General features: G+C 50.6%; 1 protein-coding gene across 3 annotated transcripts in view; it reads right to left on the reverse strand.

The window, feature by feature from the left end:
• Positions 1–272: 272 nt before the first annotated feature.
• Positions 273–21,526, reverse strand: part of CCDC88C (coiled-coil domain containing 88C) — a 127,019-nt gene continuing 105,765 nt past the window's right edge. Inside the window, exons 24-30 of one of the 3 annotated variants that reach the window (XM_081230312.1) lie at positions 19,989–20,078; positions 18,405–18,643; positions 13,104–13,292; positions 9,366–9,434; positions 7,054–7,122; positions 5,978–6,270; positions 273–2,553 (exon numbers count right to left, since the gene is read on the reverse strand). In XM_081230312.1, coding sequence (XP_081086438.1) covers positions 1,555–2,553; positions 5,978–6,270; positions 7,054–7,122; positions 9,366–9,434; positions 13,104–13,292; positions 18,405–18,643; positions 19,989–20,078 — 1,948 coding nt within the window. In that variant the 3' untranslated portion in view covers positions 273–1,554. Of the gene's footprint in view, positions 2,554–5,977; positions 6,271–7,053; positions 7,123–9,365; positions 9,435–13,103; positions 13,293–15,130; positions 15,590–18,404; positions 18,644–19,988; positions 20,079–21,526 lie in introns of those variants that run through there. The other 2 variants (XM_081230313.1, XR_014015488.1) reach the window with 2 other exon arrangements.

Here is a 21,526-nt window from a genome sequence, read left to right on the forward strand (position 1 = left end):
CTCCGCAACGGGAGAGGCCACAGCAGTGAGAGGCCCGCATATCGCAAAAAAAAAAACAAAAAAAAAAACAGGATCCAATTTACACTAAGTTAAAATAAATTCAAGTCTGGAAAAAAGCTTGTAAAGAGAGAAACCTTACCCTCCACATTCTCTGATGACCTAGTGGCCAAGGGAGCTGTGGATTCCAGTGACTGGTGCTGAGGCAGGGACCCTGAGCCCCCAGAGCCCAGTCAACGCTGCCATAATGTGCGGTGAGGAAAACCAGGACTCAATACTGTTCCATGTCCTTTTATTACAATTGTCCTTGTGTTCCAGAATGAATGGCTATTTAATACACAACCCGAAGCACTCCTAAAAATGATCTTAGCTTCCCATTTCTTTATTATATTGAATCAAAGGGAAAATAAATCTTCAAAAAAAAAATCACCAGGTTTAGTGTATCCCTGGAAGAGCACCTTTACTAAACAACAGGAAACAAAATGTGCCAGGAATCCGACCAAATACACAAAGCAGCAGGTGAGATTCCTGATAGAAAAGAATGACTCCCCATGGAACATAAATAGATCCCCTCAAAGTACATATATCTCACGAGTGTGTACATACATATGTAATATATTAAAAGCAATTTGGTTTCTACCACGAGAAGTTACTCAGCAATAATAAATCAACATCTCACCTGAGACAGGGAAGTGGGGACACTGCAGCCACGTTATAAACCGAGGCGCACCTCACTCCTGTACACGCCTCCCCTCTGTATGCTGTGCACACTTGCTGGGTGGGCTTCTCTCTGCCCAGCCCCCCAGGCCCAGCAGATCCAGTGTTTGTAGAAAAGCAAGTCAGGGAAGGCAGGTGGCCCTGTGGCCTCGGAGCCCACCCTGCAGAGCCCAGGAGCTGGCTGCAGCGGGGAGGCAAACACCCGAGGCCACCGCCGCCTGCCTGGAAGGCCACTTCGGCTCTGGGGTGAAGGGACGCGCTTGGGACCCCAGCAATGGCACGGCAGCGCGCCTGGTTTTCAACAGCGAGCCTGCCTCTGGGGTCCACCCAAGGGCCTCCAGATCCTTGTAGTTTGGCCAGGGGGGGCTTCCCCTAGGATCAAATGGCTTTTGGGAGGGGAATAGTTTCCAGAGCCACCAGGGCTCAGCCCTGTGAGTGTGTGTATGTGCGTGTGCACACGCCCACATATACACGCGCTTCAGTGGAGGTCAGCAAGTTGCAAACGAGTGTTCTACAGGGGCGTGCTCAAATAGTGTCTGCTTTGGGGTCAGTTTGTCACTGCATTCTGAGTGTCCCTATGCCAAAGTGGATTTGTTCAAAAGATACCAGTTGCTGGAGGCTACAGATACAGAAGACAAGTTACACACCGGGGAGAGGGTGTAACCCTCTCAGGGCTTGGCACGGTGTTTTAGTAACAAAACAAACAGAAGAAACGCACGGGAACCCTTTCCTCATTGTAAAGCCCTTTCCTGGCACCACAGGCAGACGGGGAAAGGCCATCATGATGAGCAGGTGCGTCAGTAGCTTTAAGGTTTAGGAGCTGCCGGCCCAGGAGCCAAGTCACACGCAGCCATACTCGTACCACACGGTCTGCTGGTCCCCAGCCGGCTCGGGGGATGCCGGCGTGCTCTTCGAGCTGCTCCCACGACTGAAGTCCTCGGAGGCCCGGCTGCCATGGGGAGCCAGGTCGGGAGACCTGCCCGGGCCCTTGGCAGGGAGGCCCTCGCTGTGGCCCTGCCCCGGGGCCCCGTCCCCCTCGGAGGGGCTGAACCCCGCCCGGACGGGGGCGATGGTGGCCGCCTCTCCCAAGTGCGGGGAGGCTTGGGGCTTAGTCCTGGCAGCCGGGGCTGCAGCAGATGAGCAGTGCTGGAACTGGGAGTTGCTGCCACTGCCAGCTCCAGCGGCGATGGCTGGGGACGTGGCAGACTGCTGCAGGGGAGCCGGCCTCTCCTCCTTCGGGGGAGCCAGAGAGAAGCGCCTCGCGTCCAGTGGCCGGCTTCGGGGGCCAGGGCCCTGACAGGAGCCGCCAGCCTTTCCCACAAGCGGGGTCCGCTCCCGGGCCAGGCTGTGGGAGCTGGGAAGTGTGGAGCTCTGCAGGCTATGGCTGCCTGTGTCTCTGCCCGCCCAGGCCTCGGGACCCCCTGGCTCCTGTTTGCAGGCCTCTGGCCCGCTGGCCCGGAGGAGGTCGGCGGAGGCCAGGCTGAAGGCCCGGCTCAGGGATGCACTCCGGCCAGCAGGCGTGTGGGAAGCGGGGGGCATCGTGGCCTGCCGGAGTCTGCCCAGGGACAGGCTCTGGGGCGGCTGGGCCTGCCTCTGGGGGGCAGTGGGCAGGGCCTCGGCCTCAGCGGGTCTGAAGTTCGGCTTCACGTACTGCCCGGGCTTCAGGGGCTTCCCCTCGGAGGTGGTGACAGGCATCTTTATGGTGGGGGCCACGAAGCTGGTGGGCATCTTGGCCCCTTCCTTCCTGGTAGGTGGGCCTGGCTGGCCTCCGATGGCCGGGAGATCGCTGGCCTTTCTAAAATAGTCACTTAGCAGGTCATCCCGGCAACTGGGAGCGTCCTACAGGGAAGAGAGGAAGAATTGAGTGAGGGCCAGAGGGGCCTTGGAGACCTCTCCTCCCACCCAGGATGTCCCCTGTGCCGCCCGCATGGCCAGGACTGAAGTTTCCCGCTCGGCCTGTTGAAGGCCTAACTTCCCCACCATACACACTGCTCTGGTCAGGGGTTAGGACAATACACGGCTCATCAGGGAGAGGACCCAGAGGCCACTCAGTAGCCCCCTAACTCTTTTCTTTCTTTTTTTTTTTGGCCGCGCTTTGGGGCACGTGGGATCTTGGTTCTCCGACCAGGGATTGAACCTGTGCCCCCTGCAGTGGAAGCGCAGACTCCTAACGACTGGACCGCCTGGGAATCCCCAAGTAGCCCCTTAACTTTACAAGTAAGAAAGCAGATGCAGAGAGGAAATGACTTCCCACAAGGCTCATCCACTTTATGGAAGGGTCAGGCCAACTGTTTCAACCTGGTTCCCATATTTTCACCAAGCAGAGCAAGTGGCAGAAAGCTGACCGGCAGGACCGGACCTTCTTTGTCAGCCCACCAGGGTCAGCCACACTGCAAGGGCTTTACTGTGGGCCGCAGAGAGGAAGAGAAACAAGACCAGCTCCCAAAAAGCCAGAATTAACCACACTCAGGACCCTCACTGCCTCTCAGATGTTTCTCCTAATGTGAGAAGTAAGGGAAAAAGGAGGCACAAGAGGCAGGGGGAGGGCGGTGGGAACCAGAAAGGTCGACCATCCAGGAGAAGAGGAGGTGACCCAGCCCTCTAGACTGTCCCCCTCAAGCGGCTGCCCCCTGCCATGGAGCTGCCACCTAGCTGGGCTTCCCCTGGCCAGGGAACCGGTGTCCTTTGCCACCATCGTGGGGACAGGAAGAGCCGCCAGAGGCCAAGCTCGATGGCCGTGTTCAGGCTCACTTCAGCCTTCTGCCAACACCTCACAGCCTAGACGAGCCAAGCGGAGGTTTCTCCTGAGGCCAACGCTGCAAGAAGCGGAAGGGAAGTGAGTCTGCATCAGCGATGAGATCAGGGGCCGAGAGCTGCTTCAATGAGACCCCAGCCCGCTGTGACCTGTCAGGGGGCATCAGTCCGCAGGACGGGTCAGCAGCTCAGGAACCACTTGCTAACAACTCCTGGCCCCTGACATCTGGATGCTCAACTTGACAGAGGTGCAATCTGTGGTTTCATGCTAGTTTGAAGCCTCACTCTTGGCGTGTGTGCAGTAAGACCCTGGGTCATCAATATGGACAAGAACCATGCATCAAGTGCTTCCCAAATGCCAGGTGCTGTGCTAGGAACCAGGGGTATAATCGCAAAAAACTTAGCTTAATTTTGAAAGCAGCCCTTGTAAGGGTTGCTTAAGGTTGTATTAAAACAATATTTAATATGTAAGAAAACTGAGGTCATAGAGGATAGACATCTAGAGAGTGGCAGATTGGAGATTAGAACCTGCAGCTGTCAGACTCTGCAGCTGTTTTCAGCACCTCCTGGTCCCTTTCTGCACACTTCTAACTTCTTTAACACCCACCTTCAGGGCCACCCAGGGAGCCCATCTTGTGACACTCCCTCCCCCCATCATCATCAGTGCTTGGGGAAGGGGGTCATGGGTGGCTTCTCCAGACCTGCTCAGAGGAGAGTATAGGGGTGCCAGGTGGGGCTATGGGGGTGAGCACCTGGGCAGAGGGGGAGGGGATGGGTGGCTCTCAGAGGGTGAGCATCAGCTTCCAGCAGGGACAGGTGAGCAGCGGTGAGTATCTGGACAGGTCTGAGCTGAGTGCGGAGGGGCCCTGCGCCTTGCTTGGGACCCACCCCCTAAGATCTGCCCAGAGAAAGGAAACTCACGGGGACCAGCACATAATCAGAGAAGGACTGAGAAGAGGAACCATCCAGTTGCAGGCACCCCTGATTTCTGGACGCTCTTGTTTATTCCATTAGATCAGTGCTTCTCAGTGCGTGATGCCTGGACCCACACTGACAGTGAGAGCGTCGTCTGGGAACTTCATAGAGATGCAAAATCTCAGGAACTCTGGGGTCCAGCTTGTGTTCTGCCAAGCAAGTCCGACCCACACTGGAGTTTAAGACCCACTGCATCAGACCGTAAACTTCTGGAGGGCAGGTTTTCTGTCTTTCCCACCTTGGGTTCTCCAGCTTCTCACACACAGTAAGTGCTTGATACACAGACCAAACCACAAGGCCTGCTCAGAGGAGGGTAGGGGTGCCAGGTGGGGCTATGGGGGTGAGCATTGAACCACAAGACCAAACACCTAGCAAGTATGCGATAGAAATTTGCCCATTAACTGGTTTGCTTTGTTTTTTTTTTAGTGCAGGCACCGTGCATACCTCCTAACACACGGTAGCTGCTCAATAAATATCTCCCAAACAAATATTTTGTATTCTGTGTCACTGTGACCCATTAATGTGGGTCACAGAGTTTACTATAGGGCTTGAGAAAGTTCTACTGTATTTGTTTAAGGGAAATGAGAGAGAATCACTGAAGCATTAAACCTTAAAAGGTCTCAATTGCAAGACAGTGTATGTGTCATCTGTTGAATAACCCAATCGCTCATGGGACTGAATTTAGACAGAGTACGTAAAAGACAGACATGCAGCTTCAGAAAAGCTAAATGGAGACGCTGGAAAGGTGACAGCGGAGGGAATCCTAATACAGGTGATGTTTGGGGGTTAGAGCTGCAGAACAGAGGTTAGCAAACCAGAGCTACGGGCCAGGTCCAGCTGGCTGCCCATTTTTGTATGGCCTGCGAGCTAAGAATAGTTTTCACATTTTTAAATGATTGAAAAAAAATTTTTTTATAGAACGGTCTTTTGGGACATGTGAAAATTATATGAAATTCAAATGTCCATGTCCATAAGTAAAGTTTTACTGGAACACGGCCATGCCCACTCATCGACAGCTGGTCTGTGGCTGCTTTCCCGCTAAAGCGGCAGAGTCGAGTAGTTACAGCAGAGACCGTCTGGACTGACGAGCCTAAAATATTTACTATCTGGCCCTTTATAGAAAAAACTTGTTGATCTCTGCTGGTGAAGGCTCAGGGCAAGTGGGCATTCCGAGCTCTGCCACAAAACCTGGTGAGATGCTAACTCCGTGAGTGGGGGGCTGGCCACTCTTCTTCCGAGAAGCTCCCAGTGGGGGGCGCACAGCACCCCTGCCCTCCATGGCGGCACCACGTTCCACCCACTCACTTCACAGATGGAGAAACAGCCTCCGAGGTCTGGGGCTGGCTGCTGGCACCCAGGGATCTGCTGGCTCGCGGGTTTGCTCCCCACCCAAGCAGCCCTGCACCTAGGCCACGCACCCCCGCCCCAGCCCTTTCTGTGACTTTGCTGCCACGGTTTCTGCCTACTGTCCCCGTTTGGGAGACAGCAAAGGAAGAGGGATTCGCCATGTCCCTTTGAGCCCGGGGCCACTCACGGAGGAAGGGGAGCCCCGGTTGCTCTCTTCCAGGAACTCCTCCAGGGTGACCATCTCACTGCTCGGGGAGGCTGCTGAGCAGGGCCGCACCCCGCCAGGGGGCTGGGCTGCGCCCCTCTTCCGGGCGCCCTCTTGGGGGAGAGGCCCGTTCCGGGGTGGGGGGTACTCATGGCGGCTGAGGGCAGTGCGCCCCGGGGGGCTGGCATCCCGCGGCAGAGTGGCTGTGTCCCTACTGGGGATCAGGTCTTCGCTGCTGAAGCTCTCGGACCTGCCGTGGAGCTGGTCGGAGGAACCTGGGGTCGGGGCGGGCGACACAGAGAACACACGTGAGTCCCCCTCTCTGTCTCCAGGGGGGCTCTGTGCTGCCCCCAGCTCACTTAAGACAGAGAGGACGCTGCCTGAGAACCCAGGGCGCACTTCTCCCAGGCTGGGATTTTGGATGTTAAGGACACTCTGGAATGCTTAGAATTCAGAACAAAGTGACTTGAGATAAAAGTGGAAAGCTTCTGCTAAAGTTTCAATTGTTAGGAGCTATACGGCACCACACTCATTAGCTCTTGTCTGTTCAGTTAAAGGTTTACTTAGCACCTGCTTCGTGCCAGGTGTTCTTTAGAGGCTGGTCATGTGGACTCTGAGAAGTGAAAAGATTTGCGTAAGGGTTTATGGTCTTGGGACAGCAAACACATTCTTTTCAGATGTGCAGGAAACATTCATTAAGACAGACCACATTCTGCACCATAAACTTAAAAAGAATCAAAGCCATCCACTATGTTCTCTGACCACAGTGGAATGGAACTAGCGTCACTCTCCATTCTAAAGATGAAGTAACTCGGATTCAGAGGATGGGTGACTCTCCCAGGTGCCCAGAGCCTGTCAGAGGGGGTGAAGGGATTTGAACCTCAATCCATCCAAACTCCGGGCCTTCACCTGAAACCGCGTGACGTGGCCTGGGAATGCAAACGCAGAATGCATGGAGGATCTTGGGAACTGTATCTTTAAAATTACAAGTATACTATAAGCCCAGAGTCAGAGATCCACATACACTGCAAAGTGCCCAGAAGGAAGGGCTGGCTCACCTTTCAGGTTAAGAGGTGAGCTGTCGCTGGACGCATTTCTACTGCTCTCCAAGCTCCCCGGCCGGGATGCTGAAAGGAAACGCCAACATATAACCTAAGGGCCGATGGTAAACCATCTAATCTGAGAAAAACTATGGAACAAAGTAACTCTGTGCCAGAGTGAAGCTGAGCGCCCCCAGGAAGGGCGGGCTTCGGGATCCTCTGTGTTCTCCCACAAGGACAGCTAACTTCCCTGAGTGCCAGGCGTGGCACCCAGTAGACTGTCCAGAAATGACAGCCTATGGTATATACATATTTTTTATTAGGTCTAGGGCTGTGGCTTAAAACAATTTTGTTAATGAGGAAAATCTCATGCAGAACTGAAAAAGCAGACAAAAAAAAAACCCGGCTGCTCTGGGTGAGCCAAGGGTTGGGGTGGGGATGCCACCCCTATTACTGCACAGAGCTTTCTGGAACACGTGTGAAAATCTCCTGCCTAGACCATGACAGTGCAGCTCGGTGAGGGCGGCAGCCAGGAAACGGCAGCGTGTGCACACGTGTGTTATGTGTGTGCAAGGGAGTGTGTACCCGTGTGCAGGTGGCTTCAGCTCCCTGATCCCGGGAGTGGGACCCTCAGCAGGAGAGGGAGCACTTGCTTTTCCCAGCTGTTTGCTGTCCTTTGGCTCATCCATGTCAAATTCACACCTGCCCCTGGTTTGCCCCAGGGAAAACCTGACCTTTATGGTGACAAATGCTGGAGGGAACCAGCCCTCCCGGCTGCTGTCTGTGCCTGAGCGGGTCTGCGGTGGCGGCTCTTGGATCCCAGGGTGAATAACCAGGTCCAGGGAGGGACCCCGCCCACAGGGCACAGGGCAGGCTGGGTCTTCAAGGCCTGCAGGGTACCTCTCCCGGTCCCCTCCACCAGCAGCACTCAGCATCACGGCCCTCGTCAGCCTGCCCTGTGTCAGTGTTTGTCCTGCTGGACCATGAACCCCTGGGGGACGGGGACTGTGTTTCTGTCATCTCTGCATCCTCCCAGCACGCAGCTGGTGTTGACCGCACTGAGAACTGGAGACGCACTATGTGCAAGCCACCTCCCCTCCTGCCTGCAAGTTTGCTTTTGGTTTTCTGGGTCTTTAGGGCACCCAGTTCCCAAGTGCTGATGCGTTCTCTGCAAATAGAAGGCATCTGGAAAACACTTACTAGCAAACGGGGTTTGGGGACGAGCCAAAAAATACATGGTTTTTGTGCATGGTATAAAAGCAGAATAAGTCCTCTCTTTGAGAAGGGAATATTTGAAATTAAAAAAAGCACATCCCTCTTTAAAAAGGAAATAAGTTTCACTAAAATTGTGATACAAATCAATGGGACCCCAAAGCACTTTTGTTTATCTAAGCATTGCATCAAAAACCCCGTTCCCTTCTTTTTCCCCAATAAGAGAAGCTCAAGGAATCAGAATACTTAGGAAGAAAACCCTTTTGGTCAGCTGACAAGTATAAATTGGGCTACTCAGGTTTACCAACGTTGCAGGAGATGCCTGCTGTTGTGTTACCCACCACTCAGTGTAAAGACATAAGGGCGCCCGGTGTCAAACTGTTTCATCACAGAGCCTGTCTTTCCTCATGTCAGTTGGAAATGTCTGTACTTGTATCATAATACTTTTAAGACAATGGATAGGGTAGAGATAACACTTACTGTCGATCAGAAATAAACTGAATTCAATGTAAACTTTGAGTTTTTTTTTTTTAAGAATTACCTTCCAACCCTTCTATGACTTTTTTTTTTTGCAAAACTTTAAAAAAAAAACCCAAAGCTGTTTATAATTTTTGAGAAGGTTGGTATAATTCCTGGTTTCCCTTCTGCCTAAGTTTACAATATGCCTGAATCAAACGGCAAGTGCTTCTCACAATTTCTAAGACTAAATATAACTTGGAGCCACTCTGGTCAACTAAAATCCAAGTGAGGACAGTGAGAGATCTTCCTGAAATCAACGCTCCCTGTGCGGGTCACCAGAACTTCCTGGCAAACACGAGGGGGTGCTTTAAAGCAAAAGGAATGAAAGTCTCCAGAAGTGGGATGCTTGATAAGTAGTGACTTCCCCGTCACTGGAGGTATGTAAGCAGAAGTCACATGCTCAGGCCCTGGGGAGGGCCACGAAGGAGCCTGGAGGAACTGTGGACCCCCCACCCCATTCCCACTTCATACAACAACTTCACTTTCACCTGTTTTTGTGTGTTGGACTTCCATATAGGACTTAGCTTAAAGGAAAAGCACTGTTGATAAGAACAAGACTGAGAACCCAGGAGGAAGGGGACATCGCACTGACCACTCACCGTACTGCCTGTGGGGAGTGAACTCGAGCTCCAGGGACGGTTCGCAGAGGCTGTCATCGGAATTATAGCCTGTGGTGAAAATAAGGTGATACAGGGGTCCCGGAACATCCACAGGGAAACACGGGGTCCTGTGCCGGACGGCCACCTCTGACTGGCACCTGAGCCACAGCAGCGCCCAGCCCTTGGAGGCGAGGGAGGGACGCGTGGACGTGCCTCTTCCATCCCTCCCCCTACTCCTCCTGCTGGCACAGCCCTCACTCCTGAGTCCTGTTAAATTTAACTTTGAATCCCATTTCCGCCTGTGCAGTGACAGGGACTTGAAGACTAAAGCAGTGATCTGGCCAAAGGATTACACAGCAAAAGGAGGTGAGTATTTAGGGCCCTGGGGAGCGCCTCCCAACCTCCAAGGCCAAGCCGTGCCAGCAGTTCTGGTCTGGAGACCACACTTGTCTTCAGGAGGCGGGAGGAAGGCAGAGGAAAGAATCCAGCACCTGAGGGGAGAGGCTGACTCCCTGGAAACAGCCCTGCCGCAGCAGCTCCTCCTCCGAAATAGAACTGGAGGCACAGGCCACCCATCAACTGCCCTTTCCCCGAGAGGGACTCAGATGCCCTCTGCCTCAAGCCTGCTACCTTCTCTCTGACAGTAGACCCTGGGTCCCACCAAATGGCAAGAGGGTTTCCGCCCTGTCCCCAATTCCTATTATAAAAGTTCTGGCAGTGAGATACACCCAAAGTTAGGTATGATTTACACACTACTATATATAAAACAGGTTAACTAATGAGGACCTACTGTGTAGCACAGGGAACTCTACTCAATACTCTGTAATGACCTATATGGGAAAAAAAATCTAAAAAAGAGTGGATATATGTATATGTATAACTGATTCACTTTGCTGTACAGCAGAAAGGAATACACATTGTAAATGAACTGTACTCCAATAAAAATTTTTTTTAAAAAGTTAGGTATGATCTAACTGCTTCCTTTGCAGGTTTTGTCTCCTGGAGATGAGGGCGGGACGACTCCTTTTTTTCACTCATTTGAAGGCAGGAGAATCCTACATTTTGAATTCTCCCCTAATGCCCAACTCAAAGTAGTGGCTTAATGAAAACTTGCTGCCTTGATTACCACAGTATAACATGGCTAGTGATATGTAGGTTATTGGTCGTTAAACCTGGCTAATATCAGAATTTTCTGGAAAACTTTTTAAAAATATGGAATCTTATTTAGGAAAAGCATATCTGTATTTGTCCTTTGACCCAGCAATTCTACTTCTAGGAATAAACTCTGGGGACTGGTTGGTTGAATGAACTGTCCTACCACCATTTTAATTATTATGCGCCTCTTAAAAAGAATGAGGAAGATCTCCATGATATATGGCTAAACAAAAAAAAAAATCAAGGTGCATTATTTTGTTTATTTTTGCAAAAAGAAACACTGGAAGTATAAACAAGGAACCAAAAAAGATGGTTATCCATAGGGTGATTTTGGAATGGAATGGAGGGGAAAGGGAGAGATGTGAGACTCAGAAATCTAAGCATGCCTTCCTACATAATTTAGCTTTAAATTACATAAATATTTTATGTATTAAAAAACAGGATTACTTTAAAAAGAAAAAATTCTAACACTGAAAACAGAAACAAATGAACCTTACTGTATATCAAACTGCTAACATAATCACCTAGAGAAAAAAATTCCAGTGAATTTTGAATATAAAACTCTGTGCGTCCTTAGTGAGATATAATCTCAGAACTTAAAGAACTACAAGAAAACGAACATCACTTAGTAATTTTATGGTTAGTAATATAATTTTTTCCCATTACTGCATATTTTCAGGAAAAATAAATAGATGTTTCGAGAGACAAGACTTCTGTGTAAGAAAAGGACATGCATATGAAATTAAAGAAAAAATCCCTGTCATGTTAAATTGGAATTGGAAATATTGATATGAACTCATAATATCTATATGTCCTTTCTTTACTGAAAGGGTCTAAAAGTAATGACAACTCTGTAGTGTCCAGATATTGATTATTAAATTCTGCTCTAAAAGGAACTAGATTTACTTGAAGAAATGTTGATTCTAAGGGCAGGGAGTGGGGGCGGGGTGCTCCATTTTGAAGACGGTTACATGCCCACTGGCGATGACTACCCAGAGAGTGTGAGAACTGGGCTGCCAGGGAATCGTCATGGGCAGTGCTGGGGTTGCAGTGTTGATGGACCCTCATGCACGCTCTGCAGACGTGTGACTGGCCAGTGATGTTTCCAGGCTGGTTCAGGGATGGGGTCCAGACTGAGACAGCCCAGGGTTAGCCTGGAGGGCTGGTCCTTGAGCCACACAGACCACTGGAAAACTGAGGGGAGATGGTGTTCCCAGCTCTTTCCCAAGACCAGGCAGGGCCTCTGTACCCCAGAGCCCAGGAAACCAGGGGAGACTGATGACTGTGGACAACAGACACCCTTGCCACACCGGGCTCAGAGCATGCCTGTTCCAGACAGCACACGGCACGGCTCCACTGACATCCAACAGTAAGTGACTGCGCCTGCAGTGTCTGGCCAGCAGTGGGGAGAGACTGTCCGGCTGCCCTGTGACCACCCAACTCACCTTTTCCCCAGCGGGGCTTCCTACTTGTAAGCAACTGGGACGAGGGCAGGGACCCTGTCTGTCTTTGCTTTGCTTGTCAAACCAAGGTTGTGCAAGTCCCTGGTTTCAAGAGCCGAGTGGGTGGTATTATTATGAAAAATAACCACCACTTCTTGTTCTCCAATTTCTAACACCCCAGAGGCAATCACTTTTTCTTTCAGCTGTTTCTTTGGATAGTTTCATATCACTAAATTATCAGCAGAATGTCTTTTTTGGTCTTAAGTTTCATCTTTTCCTCTCTGTTGGCATATTTTAAATTTCCCAGTGCTCGCTCCACCCACCCCTGACTGACTGCTCTTTTGGTAGCATCCCATTCTTGTTTCATGGGTGCAACAGCTTGGCTCATCTCTGACTATATCAATGACGGGCATCGTAAAGCTTTCATCTCCGTGCTTCTGTTTACTCTGTTGCCTCTCACACTGGTTTTGGTCTCTGGTACTGGAGGCTCTCCTCAGGTGTCCGTGGGCTTCACCTGGCCAGATCTGACAGGGACATTCAGCTGGGAATTCCTTAAGCTGATCAGATGACTGGAAGCATGTTTTAATCTCACACCTAAAGATGTGAACACACATGGCTACTGGCAACCTGGGAGACCTTCAGTTTGTAAAGCCTTCTCTGCAACCTCCTTGTTTTTCATTTGGGAAACTTGCCTCCCACTTTACTAACCTCCAGTTCAGAGACCCTCTTGTGTATCCTCCGTAGAGAATAAACCTCCAGACTTCTACCAAGTTGGGCTGAGGGAGGCTGCCTGCTTTTAGCCCAAACTTGGACCTCCCCTTCTGGAGCTGCTTGGTGCCACCAAGTCCTGCACGGTGGTGGTGAGAGGGGGTCCCGGGGCTTTCCCACCAGTGGCTTGCGATCAGGCCTCCAGACGGTGAAGCTGTCTGTCCAGAGTCACCCACCCAGCTGGCAGGCAGGGCTGAGGCCTGAACCCGTGTCTGTGTGACGCCAGAGCCAGCCCACAGCTTAAGCACTCTGCTCTCCGCCTCTCAGCCTGAGACCCCTCCTGGCCCTGAGAGCCTGGGGTCTTTAGGAAGGAACCTGAGCCCCAGATGCTCGGCCCTCTTGTTTCTGGACAGGTGAGGGGCCCACGACTCACCTTTGGCGCGGCCTGGGTGCCGCGAGATGGGGGTGGAGCTGGAAGGGGTTGTAGTGATGGCTGAGGACGAACAGGGCCGGGGGCCCGGCTCCACGGGCCAGGGCTTCATGGCTGGGTCAGCAGAGGCATCCTTGCGGTCAAGGCTGTCTCTGTGCGGGGACCTTCGCTTTGGCTTTAGGTCCCCAGGACCTGGGGCAGAGAAGGACACTGAGAAACAGGGCTGCAGAATCCTGTGCCCAGGCTGGGCTACCACACGGAGGCCTAGAAGCAGGGGTGGCAGGGCACACGGACCACAGGTACAAAAGCTGAGCTTCCCACCTCCCGGGCTGTGGTTTAAACACGAGGGCCCATCTCCAACGATGGGCCAAACTGTGAGCCCCGAGATTTTGGCTGGGAGGAAATAAAGGAAAAACTCAAGAGGACAAAGAAAATCTTGGTAAAAGTCCAACATACTAACTATAGAGCACACCTGCTGCACAGCACTGTATATAACTCAAATCCCTGATTTAAAAAGATCCTGGCCGATGTCTGCTCAGGATCACTCGGATCTGAGGCTGAGGCCCTGAAGGTCCAGGACGTGCAACTTGCCAACTGCCAACTTGCCAATTTTAATCTGCGAAAAAAATTCACTGTCACTTTAACAACAGGGTAAGAAGTCTTTAATCTCTGTATGGTGAGACTGACTACAAGGATTTTTACCTTGTATCTTATGCTTTTCTACAGTCTCTGAATTTTCTACCATGAAGACATACTCTTGTCAAAGTTAAATAAAATCCTATATAAAAACATTAAAAAAAAACCCCTCCAACTGTCTAGTAATAAGAAAGGGGATGGGCTCTCCAAATAGGAGACAAAACTTAATGCACTTGGAGTTCCTATTAGCATGAAGACAGGGCTGTTTTGCATAATGTCTCACTCTAGGCACCCCCAAGGCTGCAGACACAGAGCCACGACCACTGTGTCAGGATCTCGGTCCCTCTCCAGCCTCTTCCATGGACCTGACTCTGCCCCTTAGCCACTCCAAGTCTGGACTCACTGTGAAGTTTTAAGCGCCTACATCTTAGGACTTGAAATCAACGTAAAATTTGGATTTTGAAAGATAACCTTGATGAGAAGCAAGACTCAAGTCTGGTGGGATGGATGGGACAGACATCCAACAGGTGGTTAAAATGAGCAGAGGGGAGGCGGAGATGACCACACGGTTAGCACGAACAGCAGAGAAACAGCCCCATTCCAGCAGCATGCCCGGGGGACAGGCCTGGAAGGCCAGGACCACAGCGGCCCAGGGTTCCCAAGGCAGGGTGCGTGAGATGAAGTTGCTGCCACGTCCGCTGACTTCAGCGTTTTAATATGTATGTATTTATTTTTTATAGTTACCTGATTTTTATGGTACTGGTTTTCCATTTACAGTACAGGTAATAATCTTTCCTTTTAGGATAAATTTAAGTGGAAACGGTGAGTCAGTTCAAGGGAAAATATGTAAGTGACCACATAGGTGATGTAAAGATGTGGCCGAAATCATGAAGATGGTACAACAATGACCGCAGACAGAAAAAACGGCAGTAGCTAAAGGCCTCTAGCGACCAGCCTTTCCCCCGCTCTGGGTGTGACTGGCGTGCTGATGTTCTTTCTGTCCACTGCTGCTTTAACTTCAGCATCCAAGATGTCAGAGAGCGACAGTACAGTCATAAAGCTTCATTCTGGACTGAACTCTGGCTGGGCAACATCGATGCAATTATTCAAAACGCTTGAATGGAGCACAATAAATCCTTCAAAACACAGAGCACCTCTAAAAAGGACCTTATTGGCAAAAGCCAACAATTCAGGGCTCTGACAAAGGGAGAGGAGAAAAGGGCAGCGGTTTTAAATTTAGATGCTTAAAGGTAAGTCTTAAAAAAAACTCACTTGACAGAGGCTGTGTATTTTAGGAAGCATAGCGACAACGGACCAGCTCTGCTTTACACGCGGGCGTGACAAAAGCCTGCAGGTGCGAGAGAAGGGGGGCAGCACACGGCCCCTGGACTTACTCAGCACGGACATCCTGGCCCAAGGACCTGTGCACAGATGTCCCGAGGCTCCCCTACAGCTGTGCTGTACTGGAGAAACGGTCCAGTGGGTGTGACAACTCATCTTCTCTTTTGAACTCAGAATCCACGCTGGCTACTTTAAGTTTGGCTTGGAACTGGGGTCAGGAGGAGGGGTCCGCTATAGGTCCTCTGGCCTTTAGGTACTGTTTTTGTTTGTTTGTTTGTTTTCGTTTGTTTGAAATTCAGAAATGAAGGAGGATACACGATGAAGACACATGGTAAAGGAAAAGGATTAGAAATCTCCAATCTCTGGAAAAGGGAGAGGCTCATTAGGAGAGGATGGGGTGTCAGAGGAAGACCAGAACCGCAGGTGTTTAGAGAGAGCCGGGTGGGCCATTGGAGACTTGTCTTTGTCCTTGCTTTTGCTTCTCAAAAAGGGACTCTTTTTGCGCTGAGTTGCTAAATCGTTATCCCCAGGATAACCCGAGAGGAAGGAAAAAAAAAAAAAAAACACAACAAATAAATGAAATGAATAGTAACGCATGACTCTAAATTAGCTCAATGTACTTAGGAAATCAGTATCCTGTCCAGCCCAGGAAAGATGGAAACAATAGCCACGACAAGACCGGAATCAGGACTCAGTGAGTCACTTATGCTCTGACTCAGTTTAATTAATTTAGCAGCACTTAGTGCCGACACTTTACTTACTCAGCACGTGAAGAGAATTACGTATCGCTCAAGGAGCGGAAGGGCTTAGACAATTTTTCAATTTCAAAGTGTGAAATTATTAAATAAGAATGTTTATTAAGTTAGGAGCCGGCTTCTCTTACTCATCCATTTTAATGACTGACTCCCTGACAATTTGGCTCACGTGCTCCACAGTACGTTTCTGGACCGCTGTAATCAAACAGTCTACCTGAAGTATTCACTAATAATCCTTGTATATCTGAAATAACCTCTTTTGGCAGGATGAGTTTAAAAATAATGAAAGTACCTCTTTTCCATACCCCAAAGCCCTCAACACCAAGAATTATTATATGCTTTTAGATCTCCTATGCATCTTCTAATTCATGACCTTTAAATCACAGAGTCTTATCAGAGCATACAACTGGTCTAACTTTTTGAACATGTCATACAGAAACAACCAGTATATCCAATTTCTGATTTACAGTTAAATTTGGTACCAGAACCTCCATTATTTCTTCCTCTATAGCACCACCTGGTGGCCAATGCTCACACCACAGGATAAGGGACTGACTTTATGTGATGCTGGGGCCCATGGCTCTGCTGGGGCCCCTGGCTAGGCAGCATGTTGGTTCAGCTTTAACTGCAGGCAGTGCCCTTGTTGGGGAAGAGCTCAGGCTCCAGAGTTGACAGACCTCTGTTCGAATCCAAGTTCTGCCACTTACTATATCAGCAAGTGTTTCACCTCGTCAAGCCTCACTTTCTAAGCTCTGAAAAGGGGATGATTAATCATGCCTAACTCACGGGGTAGTTAGGACTAAACGCAAGGCAGATAAAGTAAATTAGCTGACAAGGTACTGAGCCCAAAGAAAGCACCCAATGCATGGCTGCTGTTATTGATAATCATCACTGACTTGCTCATTCATGGATGGGTACAAGCATTTTTTTTCCTCTGAAAGTTTTCCTGACCCAGTTAGGCTGGTTATAGTTAATTAAGTCAACTTTAATACAAATTGAGGTGATAAATGTCAAAACATTTAAATAGTCAAAATGAAAACCCGGGGCCACAGATCCCCTCTAGATAAAAACCAATGTTAAGCTTCATGATCATTTATCTGCACAAGAGCCTTTTACCTAATCTGACCTTCTGTAAAGAACGGGAGTGCAAGCATTAGTCCCCAGACAATGTGTGCGTGAATGCATTTTCTTTTGTGCATTTGAAAGTGACACAGCAGTACCTGAAGTGGTGAATGTGGCCTCCTGAAAGGCTTGTGCACATGTCACACTCAGAGGGTGGCTTGTCACAGGCCCTTAGTGCTATAATGTCAGCCACCACCCCTGACAGTGTGTGGGTCTCAGGCATAGGCCTGATCTTCAGAAGGTCCTGGTGTCTTTCATAAAAATTTAAATTATTCAGGCTGCAGTTTTGGCATAAATAATCCATGAAATGATATTTAAAAGTAAATTTGGAAATTTAACCTTGTTTGAAGTAACTGCTGTGTTTAATCGATTCTAAGATGCATATCCCCACCCCCCGCATCTTAACATCACTGAAATCAGGATGCAGCTTCCACAGTGTCTTATAGTCACCACTGGGGCCAGATGGAACTGTGACAGAACCGTCACTGCCGTGACCAATATATTTTACTCATATTTTCCTTTTATGTGTGTACACAAAAATCTGTCTAATTAAGTCTTTTTTTTTTTTGCGGTACGCGGGCCTCTCACTGTTGTGGCCTCTCCCGTTGCGGAGCACAGGCTCCGGACGCGCAGGCTCAGCGGCCATGGCTCACGGGCCCAGCCGCTCCGCGGCATGTGGGATCTTCCGGACCGGGGCACGAACCCGCGTCCCCTGCATCGACAGGCGGACTCTCAACCACTGCGCCACCAGGGAAGCCCTAATTAAGTCTTTTAGAAGAGCTCTTCAACAAGAGTATAATAAAAATTCTAAGTGGTAAAGCACTGCATCATTTGATTGCCAGTGGTAGATAAAGTAATTGGGCAGTTTATAACTGATAGCCTCTTAAGAGTTTGACAGAATAAAGCACATTCAACTAGAAATCCATTTCAGAACCCCTGGCAAACTCCAAATGACAGCCCTCGTGGAAAGGTAAGCCGGGCCCCCCCTGGCTGGTAAGACGGAAGACCAGGTCAGGCTGGAGAAGAAAACCTGACTGCCTATTTAAGTGCTAAAAAGACTGCAGTCACACGTGGACTTGCAAAAGATCGCACATATGCACATTGCCCGTTAAATGCGTCGGGGATCTCCCTACAGAAATAGTCTACTCTAAATCTCTGACACGTACAAGGAAACCCCCAAACATATGCTACTGAGCTTGCCTCTGGTGCCTGCGTGGTTACCAGCTTTGGTTTGAGTCCCTCCCACAGGATTAGCGATGCTTCTCGCTCGACATGGATTTGTATTTTCTTGGTTACTAACACACCTATGGAGGCAGATGTGCGTGTACACAGCACACCCCCTTCACGCTCTTACACACACACATGTGCACATCCACACGCCGTCTCCCTCTACCCGGCCCAATGAGAGGGTCCCTTAGACCACCCCCTGCAGCCAGGTCAGCCCGCCTACCTTTTCCCAGGGTCCCGTTGTGGATGTCACGCTCTTCTGCACAGCTTGAGCCCAACGGGGTGGCCTCGGGGTTCTCCGGCTGGGATCTGAGCGGCTGAGAAGTGGACGGCGAGGTTGGGTCTGGGGACTCCAGCTGCCGGGGAGGACTGTCTGTAGTCGACTTCAATCGTTCTCTGGAACCCTCTTTCTTTGGTTTGATGAGTTTGACTAAAGCTTTGGCTCCAATCCAGTGGTTTTTCCTAGTTAGGAGTAGATTTTTAGGACACAGTCAACCCTCACTGCCCCCTCCAGCAGGTTACTGGGTGCCCTAACGTGGGCTGGGATTCCCATCACCAGCCTGGGAAGCTGGCCAGTAACCACCACCATGACCACTGTATTTGGGGCTCAGGAGGCAGAACAGAATTCTCGGTCACGCATGCGCTCGGGGATAGTTAGAAGCATGTATTGGGTCAGAAATTCCCACTAGTCTCTCGGGAAAACAGAACGTCAAGTAGGCCCATTAACTCTTGATTATCTCTGGGAAATAAAGGAAGTAATGCTCTGCTAATGTGATCTATTAGATGGCAATTTTTTGCCACAATGCCCTTTTCAGCGTCACATTCCTCCTCATCCTCTGCTAAAGTTCACAGTAAGCATAATAAGCTGGCATTCCTAGACCACTCCCGGCACCGAGGAATCCGGGTGAGATGGCAGAGGGCAGGGAAGAGTGTGCCGTGTGAATTAAAAACAGGGAATCTAATGAGTAAGCGATGAAGCTGTAGCTAACGGGAAATGGAGGCTTCTGCTGTTACAAAAAGAGAACCACACCCGAGTGCTAGTCCTGCTCTGAACTGAACTGCACGGTGTTTACACAAATCACTCTGTTTCCTCATCTGGACCTCAACTTCTCCATCTGTCAAAGAGGAGGCTGAGACTGAGGTTCTGAGATTCTGTGGTTGTGTGATTTCAACAGAGAGGCCTTGAAGGGTGCACAGTGATCCTGACTTTGAGGCTGGGCTGGGACAGGACCACGTGCAGGGCCGACTCCTGGGAGAAGCGGTGCTGGACAAGGCTGGCAGTCTTGGGGGATGGAGCCAGCCCTGAAACCCACTGCCCTCTGGAGAAGGGGAAATGTCTGTGAAGCCGCCCTGGGGTTCAGTGAATCCAGAGGAATTTGTATACGGCCAAAAGGTGCCCCTGTTTGAAGACTGTGAGTGCTGGGCCTGGTGTCCTATCCAAGGTTCCTTCCCTACACAGAAACATGGTTTTCTACACCCCGCTAAATCCTGAGAAGAGGCCGACAAGGCAACCCTTCTATCCCGCTTTAATGGCTCCCAAACCACTGACTCTCTGCCCCCTTAAAAGGGCTGTGGCTCAATTAAGCCTGTGTCTCGTCAGGGTCAGCCGGCATTTGCCAGCCCTCACAGGACAAGCACGAGGATGGGGCTGAAAGAAATTCTAAAATCTTTCTGATGTGGGAGGGATGTGCACACGGGTGACCCGTCACTGTGGAAGACACAGGCCTTACAAAAAGTTTCACCCTGAGTATGAACAAGGAAGGTTTTCTGTTCTGTGTTCTAGTCCCTGAAACTTAAATCAACTCACTTCTTTGGAGCAGGATCATAGAACTTGTACTGATCCATGATTTTTTCTTCCAGTTTTTCCTTATGTCTTCGTAAGGCATTTAACTTGTCTCTGTGGAGAGAGGGAAAAGACAATCAAGCCAGTTTTAAATAAAACAAATGAACTTACTCACCAGCTCGGCCTGGGGCCTGGCCCAGCGGACATCACAGTGCTCACGACCGTCATGGTCGCTGAGTTGGGAATATGCGACTGGAAGTGTCTGACACAGGTCCAGAAGCCCTAACGCCTTGAAGAGGCCTGCTGGAGCACCCAGGATCTAGCTGTGAGTGAACTCAAGGGAGCAAACCCATAACCGTCTGACAGTCCAAGCTCGGAAGCAAGGATTCTCTGGCCAGGCCATTCAGGGTGTGGGACACCCCAGGGTCAGACCCGAGGCCAGCTGCTGGGCGTGCACATCAACAATACCTTGGTGGTGGGAGAGGTCTGCCCTCAGGGAGTTGGGTGGGCATAAAGGTTGAACGAGTCATTTCAGCAAATTCAGACCTCTGACCTGGACCCGTTCCAAAGCTGGGTTTCGGATACAACTTCCATGGGAACAATCTCAAAAGATTTTAGAGAAGATAAGGAGCGGAGCAGGCCCGGAAAACCCAGAGGGGGTGGTGGGGACTGAGGCACGACTGGGCCACTGCAGCAGATCGCTGCCTGGCGTGGCACATAGACCTTCCCATTTTTCAGAGCAGCCAGAAACTCAGACTGTGAAGCAAAATCTCCTGACTTGTAAATGCTGGAAACCAGTTTGTATTTTCAAAAACACAGAAGAGGGCTTCCCTGGTGGTGCAGTGGTTGAGAGTCCGCCTGCCGATGCAGGGGACGCGGGTTCGTGCCCCGGTCCGGGAAGATCCCACATGCCGCGGAGCGGCTGGGCCCGTGAGCCATGGCCGCTGAGCCTGCGCGTCCGGAGCCTGTGCTTCGCAACGGGAGAGGCCACAACAGTGAGAGTCCCGCGTACCGCAAAAAAAAAAAAACCCACAGAAGAGACCAAAGAGATACTTCTTGAACACTGGGCTGCCAGAGGGCACCTCTGCTTCCTGGGAGGGAAGTTCCAGTCTTCCTGATACGAAGGGTGTGCTTCTGTTTTATCTCAGGGAGTCAGGCAGGTGGACTCCATACAACACTGCCCACAGGGCCACCAACTCCTGTCCCCTCCGGCCTCTCACCACCTGTGCTGTCTTTACAGCTCGGACCCTTGGCTTCCTCACTGGAAAATGAGGCCTCTGGGCCAGAGGCAAGTTTCTGCTCAGGCTTCTTTCTGTCAAGAAGCTGCCAAGGTTCCACCCAAACTGGGGACTTTCCCAGGAGCTCCCCATGGAGGGGGCACATCATGAAAAGTGGCAGCTTTGCGAACCACTGGGCCCCGACCCCCAAGCCCCAACCCCTCGCGGCTCCCGGCCTCCCTGACTCGACGTCTGTGATCTGTTACTCTGTCCTCACGGCCGTGCTGCCCCGCCTTAAGCTCGGAGTGCTTTCGTGGCTGGGTTCGCCCCAGAGATGCACACAAG

Source organism: Mesoplodon bidens, assembly GCF_964165515.1.
Source record: "Mesoplodon bidens genome assembly, chromosome: 3".
NCBI lineage: Eukaryota > Metazoa > Chordata > Mammalia > Artiodactyla > Ziphiidae > Mesoplodon > Mesoplodon bidens.